Source organism: Rattus norvegicus, chromosome 19 (genome assembly GCF_021556685.1).
Source record: "Rattus norvegicus strain SHRSP/BbbUtx chromosome 19, alternate assembly SHRSP_T2T, whole genome shotgun sequence".
NCBI lineage: Eukaryota > Metazoa > Chordata > Mammalia > Rodentia > Muridae > Rattus > Rattus norvegicus.
Window position 1 is genome coordinate 23016580 of NC_141552.1, and position 20381 is coordinate 23036960.

Below are 20381 nucleotides of genomic sequence, written 5' to 3' on the forward strand. Positions count from 1 at the left end.
AGCCCAATGGCCTTATATACAAGATGAATTCTATAAATGTCTTATAAACACTAAGTATCCTGTGAAGGGTACTAGTGCCCTGTTCATAACAGGAAGGCTGAGGAATCCAGTCTGCAACAAAGAGAAGGCTGGGTGCTTTTCCTGTCATTCAGCATGAAGGGCCAGTCATGTTTTCATTGTAGCGTCCTGGTTATGCTCTGGGTCTTCCTGGTGCAGCAGTCCTGTTCTGTGACAAATGATGTGTCTCCTGCAGGAGGAAGAGTGGTCGAGTCACAGTACCTGCAATATGAGAAGAAAACGAAAAAGGTGATGAAGTCCTTGACTCCCAGAACCACAGGAAGTGGGTTAGGTGGAGGGCAAGTAGGGAGACAGCTGAATCCTGAAGGACACTGTTGGGACCTTTGCCAACATCCAGACTTGGACACAGGGATGAGTCTGGGTAGTCTAACATCAGCATATATCAGTCTCCATGGTCTACGGCCCCTGCACCTCCTCACTGCTCCTCTGGCTTTGGAGACCTCAATTTTGCCAAGCCTTTTCTTCAGGACCATCCCCTGAATCATCCAGGTGGCTCCTAAGAGACAGGCAGTGACAGCAGACATTTGGTATGGATCACAGGCGAAATTGTCATGGGGCTTTGTGCCATCCTACCCAGAATGCTGTGAAAGGCCCCACTTTGGTGGTGTTCACTTCTGGAATGCCCTGTGTGATAGTTTCAGCTGTGAATAACAAGGCTAGCAGTTTCTACTGCTGCCCACACAGACCTTCAGCACCCTGAAAGCTGCAGTGCTCACCTAGAAGGGAAGCACATTCAGGACAGGGAGAGCCCTGAGGAGCTCAGTCAACTTCCTGGTCATCCCTGCAGAGACACCTCACCCCTGCAGTGTGGTCATCCCCGCAGTGACACCTCACCCCTGCAGTGTGTGGTCATCCGCGCAGTGACACCTCACCCCTGCAGTGTGTGGTCATCCCTGCAGTGACTCCTCACCCCTGCAGTGTGTGGTCATCCCTGCAGTGACGCCTCACCCCTGCAGTGTGTGGTCATCCCTGCAGTGACTCCTCACCCCTGCAGTGTGTGGTCATCCCTGCAGTGACATCTCACCCCTGCAGTGTGTGGTCATTCCTGCAGTGATGCCTCACCCCTGCAGTGTGTGGTCATCCGCGCAGTGACACCTCACCCCTGCAGTGTGTGGTCATTCCTGCAGTGACTCCTCACCCCTGCACTGTGTGGTCATCCCTGCAGTGATGCCTCACCCCTGCAGTGCAGACCTTTGGACCTGTGGCCTTCAGGTTCCGGATTATCTGTTAAACTCAGTTCATAATCAGAATGTTTTGTGTTCAGCCTCTGCCTGGACTGTACTCCAAGAAGAGTTCAAGGGTTTCTGTGGCAACATCTAGCGATCAAGCCTTAGCAAAAGGATTCCCACATCACCCTGCAGGCAGATTCCCATAGTCATCCCTAGTCCATTTAAGCTGCTGCTGAAGATGCCTTGAAGGCATAGCCACATCGACCCTGTGTGTTCAGAGGTGATGTTTTCATTCAGGAACCTGATGCTGAGTCTTCTCCTAACCCAGCAGGCGGTCCCTGCATCAGGCTGGAGTCTTGAGTTTCTGTGTTGTCCTGATACCACCTGCTGTGTTCTCCTGGGGCAGAATGGATCTCAGAAGGTCTGGGCCAGTCTCACTGGTTGAGGATTCCTGCAAGGCCTCATCTCCAATTCCTGAGGGAAGGTGTAGGTTAGGAGAACGCCTGGATTTGAAATTCAGTGTTTTCAGATTTCAGGATTGGATGAGGGGAACTCAGCGTGTGCATGTGTCCATGTGTCTGTATGCATGCATATGCAGGCCAGGGATGGACACCAGCAACCTTCCTCAGTCACCCTATGCCTCTCACACAAAGGAGCTCTCACACAGAAGCTGTGGCTCACAGATGAGGTTGCTCAGGCTTAGAGTCCCAGAGATTCTTCTGCTGTGCTTCAAAACTTTGAGAGAGAGAAAGAGAGAGAGAGAGAGAGAGAGAGAGAGAGAGAGAGACAGAGACAGACAGAGAGAGACAGAGAGAGACAGAGAGAGAGTGTGTGAGAGAGAGAGAGAGACAGACAGAGAGAGACAGAGAGAGAGAGAGAGAGAGAGAGAGAGAGAGAGAGAGAGAGATTCTACCAGCTTGTACAACCATGCATGCACATATGGATGCCAGAGGGAAATATCCTGTATCTTCCTTTTCGAACAGGGTCCTAATCAACTATCAGGTCTCTATATCTTAATATCTAGCAGGGGTCCCAGCTTGAGCATAGCCAGGGCATACACATGCTTGGCTGTCAGGCAGGCAAGAGGCAGAGATCTTGCTCTATTTTTCATGGTTAATGCTCTTAGTGCCCTTGAGGGCCTGGTGGACACCTGCCTGGAGACGGCTGGATCTGATGCTGGCCTAGACAGCCAGGGCTATTGATGATGGATGTCCAAAGTGGCCCTCATTCTTGGCAAACTTCTCTCCTCTAGTCTAAATGTGCTTGGGTGTTTAATGCAAGGACTGGGTTGTAGTTTTCCTCTTCCATCCTGCTGCCTCCTTGTTTTCTTCAGTGGGTCACCTGCCCTAGTGAGGAAAGAGAAGTGTGTGAACCACAGCACCACCTGCCCATGCTTCTGCTTGCTGGCCTGTGGTATCTGTTGATGGAGAACCGTTCCTGTGGCGGTCAGTCCTGTTGCTGTTTGTGAGTTTTGAGGATTTACGTCAGTGTAGTAATGTGCACAGTCATCCTGGGAAACCCCACAGGAAGTTGGTCCCCAGGTTTCAGCACACAGAAGCACAGGCCAGAAGAGATGCCCAGGTGTTGAAGGAGGTCCGGTAGATGTGCTGTTAGTTTCCTGTGCCTGATGCATGATTGTCCCTTGCTTAATAAAATGTATACACAAAACTCTTTAAGTGTCCCACTGACCTCTGAGAAAGAACATCAAAGCGAAGATGGCTTTGAACTCTTAACTCCCTGTTCCTGTCCTCATAACAGGTTTCTGTAGCAACCAAAGGAGAGAAGCCACCTGAGGGAAGGAAGTCCAAGACAGTGCCTAGGAGCAGAAGTAGGGTCTGGCTGTAGAGGGGACAAGTGGCTGGGTATAGGGACTCTAGGATCAGAAAAGAGGCTGCCTGGCATCTCCCACAGCAACGAAGACAGTCACGCATAGTCATGCTCAAAGGCCAGTCTGATCCAGACTGTCCCTCATTTCCCAGGCGATTATAGATTGTGTCAGGTAGCAGTTGAAAACTGGCCATCAGGGCATGATTCAAGTGTTTATTAAGGTATCATGGCATCAAGAGTATATGAGGACATAGCCATATGTACACAGAACGACATGCAGATGCAGAGAGCAGGGAGGGAATAGCCAGGAGCTCCTGCTTGCTGCTGCCTTAGGGGTTCTACAGAAATCCCAGTGGCACTTGGGAAGTGGAGGCAATATCAATTAGGGATTGTGGCCACATGGGGAGATTGAGACCAGCCATGTGCTGTGGCATCAGAACACTGACCAGCGATGACAAAATGGAACATAAAACACAAAGCTCAGCTTTGATACTGCTGACTGCTGATGTGGCCAGGGGCCATCCGGTTCACCAAAGGCTCAGCCAACAGTTGTCTCTCTACTCACCAAATGTCAAAGAGTGGCCCAGCTCCACAACCAAATGTGTGCCCACATTGCAATGGCTCCGGTACTGTTTCACCTCAGCTGCGGAGATCTCAGGATCCATGAGTGTCCAGAACACACACACCCAAAAGAGACAGTCTTAGGGGTCGTAGGCAGAACTGAGGGTGGTAAGCCTCTGCCTCACGGCTCAATGGCCCTGACCTTGGCATTGTTTGGGCACAAGAGAGCAAAGTAATGGGGACAGACAACCTGCAGTCTACCACGCTGGAAGGGCATGACTAACACTGATTGATCACATCCATGTGACTACTGAAGCTTTTCCTGCTCTCTGTAGTGGTGACCTTACAGAAACCATGCACACCCGGTTTAGACTGTATTAAAGTAGCACACCATTTCAGGGTTCCCTGCAAGGTACCATGGGACAGTAGTAGCATGAGTCTGCATGTATCTCGACAGTTTTCACTAGGGACCAAACACACACACACACACACACACACACACACACACACACCCCCTTTACTGACATGGTGCACATTCTTTGCACACAGAAGAAAGTGAGTAGTACTGAAAACACACCAATCATGGAATTGATGGAGGGAGTTGTGGGGAAGCTGGGGCTTAGAGTTACTTAAAGGCCCTATGCAGGCTCTCCTTTTGTTGGAGGAGAAACTTCAAGTGCAATGTGGTTCTTTATTTTCTTTCTCTAAAGCACAGAGGGCTAGGGTGGATCACAGGGCTTTGAGCATATTCGGCAAGTACAGTCACAGTGAATTAAATAATAGGGCTGGAACCCTATTAATCTTCTACAGAATTACAGAGCTGCCTGGATGAAGACTCTCAGCTGAAAAGGTGGACATCTCAAGACAGGCACTGGACAATGGCTGACAGACTTGACTGAAGACTGGAAATGTTTTGGTATCTCATAGGAAAAGAAGGCCCCTCCCAATACACTGTACTCTAAGGACAGTTTATTCAGGTTAGGATGACATGAACTATTGTCTCAGGTCACAGATGTCAGCACAAAGTATCCAAGGTGTTGTATGCCAATGGTAGCATCAACAGAACAAAGCACATAGTGTCATGAAGACATAAATTATGAGTTTGTGTAGCAAGACCCAGGCCTCTTCCAGGTTCTTAGATAGTAACTGAGAACCTCAAATATGGTGGTGATGTGATAGTGTGGGGTGAATCTAGTTACAACTAGTTTGTATTGTGACACAGATGACACTTTTTGTGTCATGGTCAGCTTTTAATGAATGACTAGACCTAAGCATGAGAGTAACCAAATACTACATTGCTTCTCTAGCTGCTGAGCTTTTAAAAGCCCTGGGGTGACAGCAAGCTTTTGTGGACATACTGCATTGGTCCTTCTGTACTTTAACTCTCTGAGTCACCTCCACTCTCAGCAAGTTAGATCAATTCCACAAATTGGAAATCAGTCACCTGGAAAAAATACATTCTCAATACGATCCCAGATTGGCCATGGAAAAAGGGTAGCTTGAACTGTCCCACCTAGGTTGGGCTTGCACAGGCCTTCTCTCCAAAAGAAACCTGTGTTCACAGCTGCAAGCTACACTCACTATGGATGCTCTGGAGGTTCCTTCCTAAACTGCTTAGATTAAAATAATTTTCTTGCTAACAATCAAAAAACTGATTATGCCAATCTGGCCTACAAGAAGCTAGTTTCTATTCTGTATTTTATCAGATGTGCAGAATACATATGGTCATCACTGATAATAGGTGAAAGATCTGCTCTAATATGAAAACTAAGTGATGCTGGAGGATGATCCTGACACACAATGAGCAGTGGGAACACCAGAGCTCTGTAGGGATGCCTGACAACCTAACACGTTGAGCACGCACGCCTCAGTAAGTTCCCTGTGAACACACATCTCCTGAGATCTCTCTATTTAATTGGAGGTGATCCTGTCCACCTAATACAGCACCTCATGTGGAATAACAAAAGCCACCTGCAGGAGCTGTGGTGATGACTCACAGGGTAGAGCATCTGCTGCTCTCTCAGAAGAACCACATGGACCCTAACAATTGGGTAAAGTGTGTCAGTGATTACATCATAAAGTGTGTGTCCGAGACACAGCCACATTATCCACACAAAAGACACTGTCACACTGGGTACACCTTGGTGACTTTGAATTCACTTATTAGCCCAGGCTCCATGGAACATGCAGAGATCCATCTGTAGCTGTAAGTTCTAGGTCCACAGGAAGGGACAGAACCCTTGAGTAAGAAAGATAGTCTTAAGAGTCAAGACATAGAATTCAATTTTTATTCATAACAAATACATTTTTACAACAAAACAGGATTAAAATGAATAAAAATATTTAAAAATATTTTAAAGTAAAAATAGTAACAAGAACATATAAATATGAAACAACAAAAAGAAAACTTCAATTAAAATCATAACAAAAATATTTCTAAACAGCATATTCTTAACGAACATTTAGAAGCACAGACGTATTGCTGTTTCTCCTCTAGCACAAATAATGAAAGGCAGTCCCCCAAGTTGTCTCTCAAGTGCTGTTTTCTGAAGAAGAAAGTGAGTAAGACCTCAATCAGTCAGGATGGCTTAGTGGTATATAAATTTAGGGTCTCTAATAAATGACAAATTAACGCAGAGGATGAATACTCATCCAAAAAATGTTGTTACCATTCAGGATGTTGGTCATCAGGGACTCCTGAGAAAGCAACTTATTCTTCAGGAAGCTCTCTTACTGGGGTGTGTCCAATTCCAGCTCTCTTGCACTTTATGAGACCTGGGAGAGGAAGGCAGTTTTTCAGACACTGATTTGGTCGGGAAATGCAAGCCAGCTGTCAGAATGCTGCCTTCTACCACCTCAGTTCTATTGGACAGTCGACATGGACCTTTTAACTGATATCATTGTTGCTAACTCTGTGGGCAGGGCAAAATCTCCAGCAAGCCTCACAGTAATGTGGGCTGCCAATCTGGGACCCAGACTTATACCAGTGCAAACCAAGAACAGGGCAATGGGAAGAGACCTCATCGGGTTGCAGGAAGAAAGGAGATGTCCATATGTCACCAAGGTTAAAGCCAATGACAAGTACTAATTTGACATTTGCACTTGGTTCTTATCCCAAAGGTGCTTCCTACACAAGAGGTCACATGACCACAGAGTGTCAATTGTTCAAGAACCAAGAAATTGTTCAAAACTCTACATAGGATCCAATCTATCACATGGATATGCAATTTTAGATATGTTATTCATCTGTCACCATTTCTAGACTGCAGCTTCAAAAAGAGCAGCAAAATATGCTTGCACAATAATTCAGTTTCTGAAAAGTCGTTAACATCCCAGAATACTTGTGCATAGGCAGAGCAATGAACAATTCCATTACATGAGGTGGTTGGCTGGTTGTGAGTGTAAATTAGAAAGGTGGTAAGAGAAGCAAAGATGTATCAATATGGCAAATTTTATCAGATATTGTTAAGCTAACACGTCCCTACCTGATAATGCTGGTTCTGGCCGTTGATGGTCTTTATCTTTCTTGTTGAAGTCAACCAAATATTTCTGGTTCAGTGCACAATCAAGATGTACCTCCTTGCTCTCCTGCTTCAGTGGGACCAACTTCTTCCTACATGTGTTCTCCATCAGGAGCTGGCTGAGCAGGTTTCTGGAAATACAGTCTGCATAGTAAGATCATGCTGGCCCTTTCTGCCATTCCTACTCCCAAGTCCCACTAACTCTACCAGGTCCCACATACCCATGAAGACTTAATAAAATGCATCTTGATACATATAAGGCTGCTGCACAAACCATAAAGAGTTAATTCGGGGAAGAATAAATTGTTTGCTTGGCCTGACACCAATTAGTGTCCACACCTCTGAGAAAGAACATGGATCTACCACTATCCATGAAAGCCCAATGCATGGGGCCAACATCAATTAGTAGTGGGCCAACACCCTCAAAGGAGGTCAGTAGAACCAAGAGAAGGTCAAGCTAACCATGTGGTCCACGCACTGACTTTTGTAAAACCTGGTGTGACACCATAGGTCCAGGTCAGCCTAATAAACTTCTGCTGACTTCGATCAATACTGTTCTCTCTAGAGCCTTTTGAAGATGCCTAGACAATCCTGGGATGAGTAACAGTCTTTTATGGAACTGAAAACTGAGTCCTAATGACCCTGGAACACTGATGGGTAAATAGCACAAGAGATAGAACCAGAGCTGAAGACCGTCCAATCCAGAACAAAGAAAGTCAGAAATGGCCATTCCACAAGTGATAGCCTTTCTGACCAGGACTTACCTAGAGAAGGTAATCTCCTTCTTCAGCTTATGGTTGTTCTCATGGACCTCAGTGTTCTCCATCTCTAAGTTGTGCAGAATTGACATGACCTCCTCCTCCATTCTCTCCAGGTCTTCATAATATGGATTTGGCCTGAAGTGTGGCCTGGCCCCAAATGATAGAATACAATGAACATCGGCATTTAGGAATATATGAACTCAGGGTGGGTCCTATATTACTCCAGGCTGCTGCCTGGATCTTCCAGCACTCAGTCCCCTGCCTAGCAAGTACAGAGACTCACCATAAACTCACTGCAATTACAATCTTGCAAAGCCACCAGCTGTCAAGGGCTTTGCAAATGCACACTGGGAACTCACTCTTCCTGACTTTATCCCTGAATTCTTCATTCAGACCACAAGTTCTGCTTTTAAATAAGTGGAAGCAGATGAGTCCATTTTCAATCTCACTCCTGAGGAAGGGTAAGGTTCTGAATCTCCACTATATGGGAGGTGAGGTTTAGCAAAGGTTGGTAGGGAGGCACAGCTTTCTAGAACCCAAAACCTTAACAGGATAAGAAAAAGGTGACCTTGCAGACCCAGGAATGAAACAAGAGCATTTGGTGTGATTCATACCTGTTCTTCATGGATCTCTCTGTCAGAAACCTCAGGCGATCTCTCAGGTCATTTCTCTCCTCGGTAATGAGCTGCAGCTCTTTAATCAGCCTCTCCTTTTCCTTCATGGCCTGATTCTTGCTTAGGTCAGTGCCATGGGAAGATGTTTCTATCCCAGCGTCTGTAGGTAGAAGAACACAAGTGAACCTGCATGGGGAGAATGCATAGAGTGTACATAGATCACAGTGAGGCCTAAACAGGAGAACAAGCCTGGAACCCAGTGTCACTGCTAGGCGATTGGTCTATGCTTAAGAGACCTCCTCAGGGGATCTCAGTTCTCGCACTACTCTATAGAGACCAAGAGATGTAAGCAGCCAGGTGTTCCCTATGCTGGACATCACGTGCTTACATGTACCACAGAGATGGCTTCTCCAGGATTATTATCAGCTGAACAGGGTACAGCTTGGTTTCAGGACCCTCACCCATGTGGTTTCAGAACTCAGATGATAAATTCACCATCCACAAAACTTGAGTGATTGGAGACACTCAGATGTCCTACCCTGATACTCTAGGCCAACAACTTTGGATTTAAAACACATTTCCACTGAGGACATGTTCAACAGACTTATCAATTCCCCTATATGAAATACCAAATGCCCCAGAAGTGCGAATAGGTTACAGGCTGAATCTTGGTCTACACGTTCCAAATAGTTTTGGTATTGTAGAAAAATTTTTGTAACATACAACCTCTAATATATAAAGCAAACGATGACCCTGCCAGTTAGAAGAAATCGGAGAAGGTCTAAGAACATAAGATTATTGCCTGAAGCACAATCTCTCCCTGTTACTACTGTCAGATACCCACTGTATTTAAAGAAGCAATGATAGTGAAATACATTGCTGCCCTGTCTAAACTCAGAAAAGGTGGACCATCCATGACTACTGATGGTGTTATTATATCAATGTAACAGAGCAAATGAACTGAAAAGTAAAGACCAGAAGTTCACAGTATAATAGCATTTGCCTTACCATATCCTCCCAGTGGGGATGGGGAAACTAAAGTTCTGAAATCCTTGACTTTAGGGAATTGTGATATTCGTGGAAATTCAATTCCTTTTCAGATGCTCCAGTTGCTGTGGCCCATTGCTAGAAAGGTCAGCTTAAGCCTGCAGCCACCCTGGCAGGAAGCTCAAAATATACTGCCCAGAACTTACTCCACATTCCCCAGAAGTGCTGTCTTTGTCCATCATTACTTTGAGACGAAAGGCCAGACTCCTTCACTTTAGTCTCTCCAGAATCGACGTTCCCCCTCCCAAAACGCTTGCGAAGACGGGAAAACATGTCTTAGCTTGTAACCGCCAGACTCAGACTGAGAGAAACTAGGGCACTGGTTGTCACTACAACACTGGTGACATCACAGAGGATGCCAAGAACTCTCTAGGAGACAATAGAATGTCCAAGAAGGGACAGCAGATGTCATGGGAGCAGACTTTGCCTCCTGCTAATGTTCTCCCTGTACTGAGCATAAGCAGAGGTGCCCTTTCCAGGAGACTTTCCTGGGGCAGAGCCACTGAGCATCTCCTGCTTCCAAAGCCAAATTTTCCTCAAGGCTCGATTATAAAACCTTAGTAATTCCTATGCATCTAAATGAATGTTTCCTTTCAAATCTTTCCCAAAAAATGTCTCACTAACTCAAATTGTCCTCATTCACCAATGTTAGCCATTAAAACTTCCTGAGATTTCATACCAGCTTGAATATGCAGTCAAAAGTTCTCCTGTCTCATTATTACGGGTGCTTTATATCACATCAAGAAATAGTCTGCATGGTAGGTTACAACATGCGTGTGTGTTAGGGGAACACTCATGAAGTCATGTGCTTAGCAATCGACAATTGCCAGAAAATTCCTTAGGAGAAAGAGTTGAAGTCTTTAAGGTGCTAGGAAAAGTGTGGAGACCAGTTGGCAGAGGAAAATGCAATATTGGAGACACCAGTGAAGGGAACCTCATGCTGCTTGTGAGGTTCTGCTCTTTGCACCAATGTCGCCAAAGGAGCACTGCTCACAGGCCTGAGTAAGATATACCATGAGCTTTTATCAGAGAAATAAAATACACAAGAGATATAGAGGGTGGCACAGAAACGTCTAAAATGGGGCTATAAACATCATTAAGTGGATAGAGCAAGGTCCCAGCACCTGTACACTGGGAAATGGCCACCCCACCAAACACAAAAGCATCTATCATAGTAAAAAATAAATACTTTATAGAATGCACCCACTAACACTGATTGATCACATCTGTAGTTCAAATTTTGGGGGCAAATTAATGGCCTTAACTATCTTTGTCTCAACTTATATAGCAAAAAATAAGAAAGAACGAGAAAAGAAAAAGTCAAAACTAAAAGCTCAAGCTTCTCATATGAGGATTGCAGGAAGTGTTATATGGGAGTCAGTTCTGATTAAGCCATTTTAGATAGAACAGTGCATAGTGACCCGTAATGTGATGGGCCCTATATAAAGCTTTTTGCAATATTGGAATTTTCACAAACCTCATCCAGAACGTACGGAAGAGGCACCATGTGATCAGCATGTGATCACCATGTCCTTACTCTGTATCAGGTTATTTTTCTGCATCCTTGATTGTCAGGCATATAACAGCAACAATCTGAAGTAGCTGGTAGACATGGAAAAACATGGCTAAAACTATAGTTGTGGGTTACACACCTCAACTGTGAAAGGCTAATGCTGTCTGCACAGTCCTTGGAGGCCACTCTTTTAAGCCTATTTATTACAAAGTGAAAGGAGGTTTATCTGAGCTCAAAGTGATCCTGACCAGCCAGGTAGAGGGCAACATGTGATACTTGAGACCCTGTTTTAAACTAGCACAGAAATCCACACTTCATTCAAAGCATCATCTACGAATTCTCGATTATTTACCATTCTCTCCTTACCAGTCGTTCTGTTTGGAATGGTAGAAAACAACTGGAACTGATCTTTCTATTTTAAGGACCTTGATCTCTCTTTTTTTAGGTCCACATTAAGAGTGCATACAAATGGACATCACCATCTGAACATCTTAGTATTATCTACTCTGTATATATAGCATAATACTGTGCCTATGAAAATCTTAAGCTTCCTTGAGTGTAGTTGCCTCATCAAGAAGTGTGAAGTTCTGAGTTCAAACCCCAGTGATGCTTTAAAGGGACTAGAAGAAAGCGATCAGAGATACTCCACTTCTTTGTCCTTAGATTAAATCAAGTTGACACAATGTGAACCTGGTGGGCTATTTAACCATGCATCTTTCTCCCAACCCCACTTCCAAGAGTTCAGTCCATGGCAGAATTCATCCCCCACCATCCTAGATATTTCTTTGTATATTTCTACAAGAGCCAGGTTTCTTTTTTTTAATAGAATTAGTTGTAGTCAATCAACTGCTGCCCTATGTGAGAAATGATTAGTATCTATTGCAACTTACCACAGTGTATTTGTGTATACAAGTACATTATTGGAAATCCAGCATTACTGAGTAATTGGAAACCAGTGCTGTGGCCTTGCCTTTCTGTGCCTCTTCCTGGCTCACAGGCAGCAGGGGGCACACCTTGATTTCCTCTTCAGGGACAGAGTGATGTTGAATGGGCACTGAGCAGGCAGAGAAACACAGCTGAGGCAGCTCCTTTCAGTTATCAAACACATCATCTCCTTCCCATCTTAAGGGCTACTGCTGAGGTCTTGCCCCCATACCTACCTTAATAGCAGCGAATTTGCTACACAGCAGCCAGCTCTTTCCTATTGTTCTGTAATACGCCTCCACATCATGGTTGCCAAGAAAAACACTAACAAAGAACAAAAAACTCTGACGTTGAACTGTGTGGTGCTGGTCACATACCCTGTTATGTTCTGTATGTTATGAGGTTTGTTAATCTTAACAAGTTCCCCAAGTGTATTCTTCACATAGGAACCAATAGATTCAAGAAAAATTGGAACAATTATGTGGAAAATGGCCTGAGTCAGGGCCCATAGACCGAAGCATTTCCAGCACTTGTGCATGAGCCCATGTGGATTTTGCAATGAGCTGGGCCTAGCAATGTCCAGTACACAGTTGTTAGCTGTTGCTCTGGTTGAACTGTATTGGTGTGTGCATTAATAAACTATACCTATTTAAATGAATTCAGTGTCCTGTGGTTTGAATCCAGACCCCTTGACACCAGATCTTCCCTTCTGCAGCACTTGGGAAAAAGGATAAGTTTAGGAAAGGTGACGTCTTGTCATAAGTTATGTGACAAGAGGGATGGTGAATGATCCCTTGAGATAAGAATCAAGGTTTCCTCTGTGGTATTTAGGTCTATACTGGCCCTGTGCAACAGCTTCACGAACCCATTTCTGATTTTCTTTGGGATTCCCGTGATGATGCACTCAGACATGATTGGAAATAACCAAAACGTTGGTCAGACTTGATTTATAAAATGTAGGTAACATTGCAAACTCATGTTGTAGGATATTTGATCATATTGTCATCCCCAATATTGTGTTATTTACTTAGAAAAATACCTTCTGGCTGTGTTGTTCAGTACTAGCACCAATATTTAACCCTAGAGCTATTTTTTTTTGTTTTTTGTTTTTGTTTTTGGATGAACAAGTACTTTCCTATTTTGTGGCCCAGCCCTATCTCTTACTTCTTTGCACAGTCATAGAGAGACCTCAAACATATACTCAGACAAAGCCAGGGGAGTGTATAAAAGGGCCTAAGGCAATACCACATAATGACATTGAAAGTGGGCTCTTTTCTTGATCCATGCCTCCAGCTCTCCTGACATCTACATGAATTATAACTCCTAATGCAGTGTAAATGATGTCTGCGCTATTGCTGAAGGAATCATGAGAATAACAACTCTAAACATCCCACCATGGATAGAATTTGTGGAAAGAGGCAACTGGCAGCCAATGAGAGGGCTCTACAGTTAAAGGGGCTTGCTGTCAAGTCTGATGAGCTTGACTCAATCCCCAGGACCCACGTGGTAAAAAGGAGAGAACCAAGGGCCAAGCTGTCCTCTGGCTTCCACTCATGTGCTTACATGTATGTGAGTATATATGTATATGTCTGTATGTACGTGTGGATATGAATGTGTGTATGCATGTATGTGTATACGTGTATATGTATATGTGTATATGTCTGTCTATATGTGTGTATAGCTGTATTTGTATGTGTGTATATGTATTGTATGTGTGTGTATGTGTGTATGTATATGTGTATGTGTGTATGCATGTATGTGTGTATGTGTGTATGTGTGTGTATGTGTGTATGCATGTAGGTGTGTATATATGTGTTTGTGAGCATGACTCTATAGTCATGTATATGAATGTGTTTTCATGTACGTGTATTCGTGTATATGTACGAATGTATGTGTGTATATGTATGTATGGACACACAAACACACACAATGTTAAAACATAAAAAGCTCCTTGGAGTATTCACCGTGCCTGGATAAGTGGTGACCATGTGGGGGAAACACATGTCCATGTAAGCACACCTGTTCACATGTGCTAAGCAATGCCCAGCCTGGACTTGAGCTCACTACCTGCCCAACGATGAGTTTCTGCCCACCTGGTCTTCTCAGAGCCAGGTGACAATTGTTCCTGCCATTCCAGTTCTGTTCCAGTTTCTCATGCCACAAACCTTCTAGCTTGAATCTCACCTACTGACGCAGGAACCTAACAGCCTCCAACCCAGTGAAGTAAGTAAACTTCTTCCTGACATCCTCAGGCTTGGTGTCCCCCATGAGTCACAGGGAGGAAGGATGGCATGCACCAAGGAGCAGGGTCATGTGCAAGGAAGACAGGATCATAAGTCAGTCATCACTGACACCAGCAAAGTGTGTGCTTCAGAGCTGGTTCTGCTCACTCTTGTCCCAGTGGCAGGACTTAAGAGTGGTGCATACCTGTCACCCAGCACTCAGAGACGTCTGAGGCATGAGAACCAGGAATTCATGGCCATCGTAACTAATGGTGAGATCAAAGCCAGCCTGGGCTGCATGAGACTCAGTCTCAAAGCAGGCAAGGAGGAACTTGCTATATTTGAGCAAGGAAGCTGGAATCCTCCTGGGTTCTAAACATTCACTGCAATACAGAAAGATGCTAGGGCTAGTGTGGCAGAAAGTAGGAGACAGAGAAGCCAGGCTAACCCTCCCTAATCTTCTCATGCTGTGTGAGCTATGAGTAGATGGTGCCCTATACACTGTGGACAGGATGGTCTCTCAGACGGTTCAGAAAGCCATGGAGGACTCCAGCAATTCTCCATTTGGGTGTCACTTGAGTCTTATATGTGTGTGTTTACAAGCCAAAATATAAGATCCATAGGTGACTGTGTAAATTCAACATGGCACAGCCATGTGCTGGAATATTATTCAGCCTTACATAGGATTCAGATTCTGACCCTTGAACAGGAATGAGAATGGTAGCCATTCTCCTAAGTCAGACCTCCAGGCAGTGCAAAGACAAACTAACACTGTATGACACCACTGAGGGCTGCAGTGTCACCAGTTATATAAAGACAGAAAGCAGGAAGGTCTACAGAGCTCCAGGGGTGACATGGAGTGGGGAGGTTGGAGGGTAGGTGTGTAAGTGGTGTAAGTGGGACTGAGCCTCAGAGGAATCAGACATGGCTGCAGAATATGCATGTGGCTGCCTCCCATACCTGTGGGTGCTGCCTCCTCAGAAAGGCAAATACACCAAAAGAAAGGAACTGAGGGGACAGGCTCTGACCTCCGGTAGACACACACAAATGACGTGACAGAATGTGCACACTGCTGCCTTGCTGCAGGAGCAGTTGAGCTTCCAGAAGGGTTGAAAGAGGCTGGAAGGGCTGAGCATGGCACTGAGTTCAAGGACATAGCTTTAGGTCCTGGGGAACCTATGGTGCCCAGGCCCAATCCTGCTGATACTGAGGGACACAGCTCACATTCAGGGTGATGGCTGGGCTGGGCTGGGGAATAGGTGTCCACTCTCACCTGCTCCACCTTGAAGGTGTGCTGGGTGAAGTAGGACTGCAACTGCTTTTGGATTCATTGATGCAAATCTGCTTGAAGCTATTCTGTTCAAGTCCTCAAATCTGAATATGGCCAAGACACCAATGGGCAAGCACTGGGAGACAAGGTTTGGTTATAGCCGGGGCCTCCTGGAAAGACTAGCCCTCCTGAGAGGAGTTGCAGCAGAGGGGGTGTGTTTTCCTGACCTGTTTGGTACCCAGTGTTTTTTACCAAGGTTCCTTTGTTATTTCTTGATGGAACCAGGCCTGCATATATCCAGGAAGCATTGGGGTGGGACCTGGGCTTGGTGCCCACATGCTGGCATCGCTGAGGGTGAAGCCTAGCCTATCACACTTGCAGACACCGAGTGCAGATGCCTGGGTTCCTATAGAATAGCGGTTCTTACCGTTCCTAATCCTGTGTCTCTTTATTTCAGTTCCTCATGTTGTCATCCCAACATAAACTTATTGGAGAGCTACTTCATGAGTGTAACTTTGTTATTGTGAGGAACTGTAATGTAAATGTCTGGTGTGCAGGAGCGCTGATGTAGAACCCACAGATTGAGAGCAGCTGCTGTAGAGGATCAGAGTCCTCTGCCAGCCCTGGTGTTTGCAGAGATCCCGTGGGTTCCTAGTCTCCATGGCTTTCCCAAGGACTGGGTTTATTCTCGGCCGTCTCAGGGCCCGGGACCTCACAGAAACAGCCTCTCCCATGTCCTTCCTGTTGAGGAGAGCGTGGTTGGTCCTCAGCACAGACCAGTCAAACAGGGCGCTGTATAGACACTTGGCCAGGGGTCTCCTGCAGTTATGGCCTCTGGACAGAGGGGTTTCTTCCCTGGGGTGGGGCAACCATGCCAGGTACAGGCAGTGATGCTCAGAGTCAAGACCTAGTTTTGTCTTATTTTAATAGACAAAGTTGCCCAGGCTGGCCTCGAACTTGCCGTGTAGCCAAGGATAATTAAACAACTGATCCTACTGCCTCTACCCCCCATGGCCTGGCATTGCAGATGAGTGTCACCAGAGCTGGCTTGTCACAGCTGCTGTACGGCTCTAAGTCAGGGGCCTCATGTGCAGGAGTGTTATGACTGTGCCATTCCCACCCTGCAACCAGGGTTTTCACCTTTCTCCTGCTGAAGTCTGCTTAATCCTACCATGGACCCAGGACACAGCAGCTGTGGGAGAATCAAAGCCTGGGGCTTCAGCACAGCATGGGTACACAGCATGGCATGCAGCCTACATGGCTGTGAAAAAGCCAAGGAAGTGCTTCTCAGCTCACCTCCTGTAGGAGTGTCTAGTCCATCCTTCTCTCCATGGACGCAGACATCTGCTTCCAACTGCCCGACATGTCCCTCTGGTTTTCACTTTCCTGGATGCCATGTCAATGCCACCACACAGAATGCTGCCTCTACTGGGGACACACACACAACCTCTCTGGGGGACATCTGAGCCAAGCAGGAATTGGGTGCACTGCAGAGAGGTCAAGTCATGTCGTGAAGTACCTTGTCCCACAAAGGCTCACTGTTCAGGGAGTTGACTGGAAAAGTAAGCTTATGCCCCTGGGCAGGGTCCCCATAGGGAGTGTCCCACACCCTGCTATCAGGTCTATTCCTGGTGCCATGCAAATTCAATTTGCAAGACCAATGCTCTGGTAATGTCAAGAGCTAACGGAAATGTACAAGGAAGTGCACACCATAGCAAAGGGAGAGGATGGCACAGAGACCTATGCTATGGGTTAAGGGGCACGGAATGGCCACCTCGAGCACAGGAGTCAGTCACCTCTTTCACAAACAAGGCAAATGGTCAATGCTCTCAGCTCTGGGAGCCTAAAGGGCTCTGTGGCTCCTAAGCCCTGCAGCTGCAGCCAGAAGCAGCACTGAACAGGATGTAAATGCTGAGGATGGCAATGTCAATAAAACTTTATTTACAAAACCAAATTGGTGGTGGTGCTGGTAGTAGTGGTGGTGGTGGTGGTCGTGGTGGTGGTGGTGGTGGTGGTGCTGGTGGTGGTGGTTGCGAACTGGTTCATTTCAAAGCATGCTGGAGTGGCATGGCCACTGAACATCAGGAAACACAGAAAGGAATGCGACCGGACGCAGGGCTCCCAACACCCTAGACGTCGACCTATGGCACTGGAACAGGGTCCCTGAAGGTAAGTCTGGACAGTCAGATAAGGTAAGTACATTTTATTACAAGGAAATGGGACAAGATAAATCTTCTCTTCATCTCGCTATGCTTACGCATCTTTAAGAGTGCAGGGAATTCATGTCTATCAGTCTGGTTTAGAAAAGTGTTTAGAGACAGCAAGAGTAAACTCCATGGTTCCCTGACGAGGGTTCCAGGGATTCTGATATCTGGGTCAAAGTGAAAGTTAGGGAGAAAAAGGCTGTCAGGCAGGGCAAAAAGATTCCAATTCCTGATCTCTTTGGGCTGTAATTTTTACTGTATTCAAGGCCATGAATGCAGACAGGGTAATAACGAATACAGAACAAGAAGCTAGAGCTTCATTAAGACAAAACGAAAGTAAAAGTTTTGCTCTCTGCACCACTGCCTGAAGCAGGTTTTTCTAAGTCTTTTCCCGAGGATGGCATGTTGACCATTAGATTCACACGTTGATAATGATGAATTCACCTGCTTTTTCTTTTCCTATAATTAGGCCAGCGTAGATTCAAGGTGTGGCCCAACAGACTTATTATAAAGGATGATACTGGTTGGTTGAAAAAGGTAGTAGCTTTCTATGAACCATATATTAAGTTTTTATGTATATTAAAATTAACATTGGAAAGAACAATGGTAGGAGCGGAAGCTGGAGGACAACTGCTGCAAATGCTTGCTTTTGAAAATGCTAATGAAGAGTACAGGAGAGCATTATTACCTATAAAGGAGGCTGGGGATATTAATGCTTATATGAAGGCATGCAAGGGTATCTTTTCTGAAAATGGAAAGATGCATATTTGGCACGTATTGATCCAGATAGAGTTATTAAATTATATGTTTAAATACTCTTGAATATCCTACAGGCACTTTCGCTCAGGATGAGTTGCCTTTAGAATGGGTTTATATTAAATAAAACTTTAACCAAACATTAACAAATTATGAGGAACAAATTTCTTTAATTATTCAGCAAGGCATACAAAAACCTGTTACTCTGTGGGGATATGATTGTGCTGCTATTGTTTTCCCATTACGCAAAGATAAAGTGGAATATTTAATGCAGATGTCTGAGGTTTTTCAATTAGCCATGATTTCTTACACTGGAAATATTGAATTTCATCCTCCCCATAGTAAATTGTGGTTTTGCTTTAAAAAACAAAAAAAATTTGATAAATACACTAATTTCTGTTGATCCATTACCATCAGCCTTTACTGTGTTTACAGATGGCTCTAACACCAAGATGGCTTATTGGACCAAAGATTAATTTTGGGGACAAGAATCTTCTTTTGGGTCAGTACAACAAAATGAATTATTAGCGGTAATTAATGTATTCCAGGATTTTACTCATGATGTAAAAATATTATAGCTGAGTCTGCTTATGTTGTAGGAGTAGTACAGAATATTGCGACTGCTGTTGTTTCTACATCTAAGCCTATATTAAATGTTATTCTCACATATTAAAGGACTATTGTTATTATGAATCTCTAGAATATTCATTACACATACTAGATCACATTCAAAATTTCCAGAATCTTTAACACTTGGCAATCATATGGTAGATCAATTAGTGGCATTTGCTACCCCAGAAGAACACAGTCATAATCATGCCAATACAGGATATTTACATATTAAATATAAGCTTCCCTATTCTCAAGCCAAACAAATTATTGCTAATTGTCCTATGTGTCAGTCTTCACGTATAAAATGTATTCCATCTCAAATTAATCCCAAAAGGATGCAACTTAATACATCGTGTCAGATCGATATAACCCATATTTCTGAGTTTGGTCGCCTTTCACATATAGATGTAAGCATAGATAATTTTTCAAAATTTGTGTGGGCTACACCATTGCCAGGAGTACGCACTGCTCATGTTATACAGCATCTATTGGAAACTTTTGCTGTTATGGGACTGCCTTCTAAAATTAAAATTGATAATGGACCAACATATATTTCTTATCAATATAAACAATTTTGTCAACGATATCATATTGTACATATTACTGGTACAGAACACAATACACAAGGACAAGCTTTTGTTGAAAGAATTCACCATACCCTGAAATGACAAATTATAAAATTAAAAAGGGGGAAAAGAGATGGCCTTATGCAACCTGAATGGAGTTTGCAGACCAGTCCCAGAGCTATATTGGCACAAGCATTATACATTATTAATTTTCTTAATTTACCACAAGGTGAAGTTATATCAAGAGCCGATAGACACTTTGTTGAACTTCCCCCCAGAAGGCATGGAACAGACAGTATGGATAAAAATTGCCCGGGATGCTGAATGGCAGGAAGGGACATCATTGTATATAGGGGAGAGGGTTTTGTCTCATTACAGGATGGGAGACTATTCTGGTTACCCGGGAGATGGATCCAAGCACAGAATAATAAGAACTGCTCCCTACCCTCAAAGGAATCCAGTTAAACCAGCTACATTTTCTCCTGATGGATGTTCTCAGGAGATGAGGAGGTGTCCTCCATTACTGAGGCCCTGGCTTCTCTTAGTGTCCACAAACAACAATGGATAAGGATCCGTGCAGTGACAACCCTATTACCTATGTGGGGTCAGGTGAAGCGATTAAGCACTGAAAGGAATAATTTTGTCTCCTTCAGGAAAGTCCTTTACTGCTGAGCACTTATTCTTAGCAATGTGTGTTTTACTCATGGTTTCTTCTGCTGCGGCCAATGCCAGTTAT

At 44.7% G+C, this 20381-nt stretch overlaps 1 protein-coding gene across 1 annotated transcript; it reads right to left on the reverse strand.

The window, feature by feature from the left end:
- Positions 1–5911: 5911 nt before the first annotated feature.
- LOC147999148 (disks large homolog 5-like) lies at positions 5912–9876 on the reverse strand. The gene is made up of 6 exons (XM_087596347.1): positions 9725–9876; positions 8532–8691; positions 7921–8064; positions 7121–7287; positions 6305–6410; positions 5912–6181 (listed from the first exon to the last, which is right to left on the reverse strand). Exons 1-5 carry the CDS (start codon positions 9849–9851, stop codon positions 6346–6348), a joined length of 663 nt encoding a protein of 220 aa, XP_087452473.1. The 5' UTR covers positions 9852–9876; the 3' UTR covers positions 5912–6181; positions 6305–6345.
- Between the last annotated feature and the right edge of the window lie 10505 nt (positions 9877–20381).

Bases quoted from the DNA above. Each gene is read 5' to 3' on its own strand.
- LOC147999148 (XM_087596347.1), bottom strand. From the start codon at position 9,851: ATGTTTTCCCGTCTTCGCAAGCGTTTTGGGAGGGGGAACGTCGATTCT. The intron at 8,692-9,724 runs GTAAGTTCTGGG...TTCTACCTACAG, and splicing joins GCACTTCTGGGGAATGTGGA to ACGCTGGGATAGAAACATCT. The intron at 6,411-7,120 runs GTAGGGACGTGT...TTCCTCTCCCAG, and splicing joins GCCAGAACCAGCATTATCAG to GTCTCATAAAGTGCAAGAGA.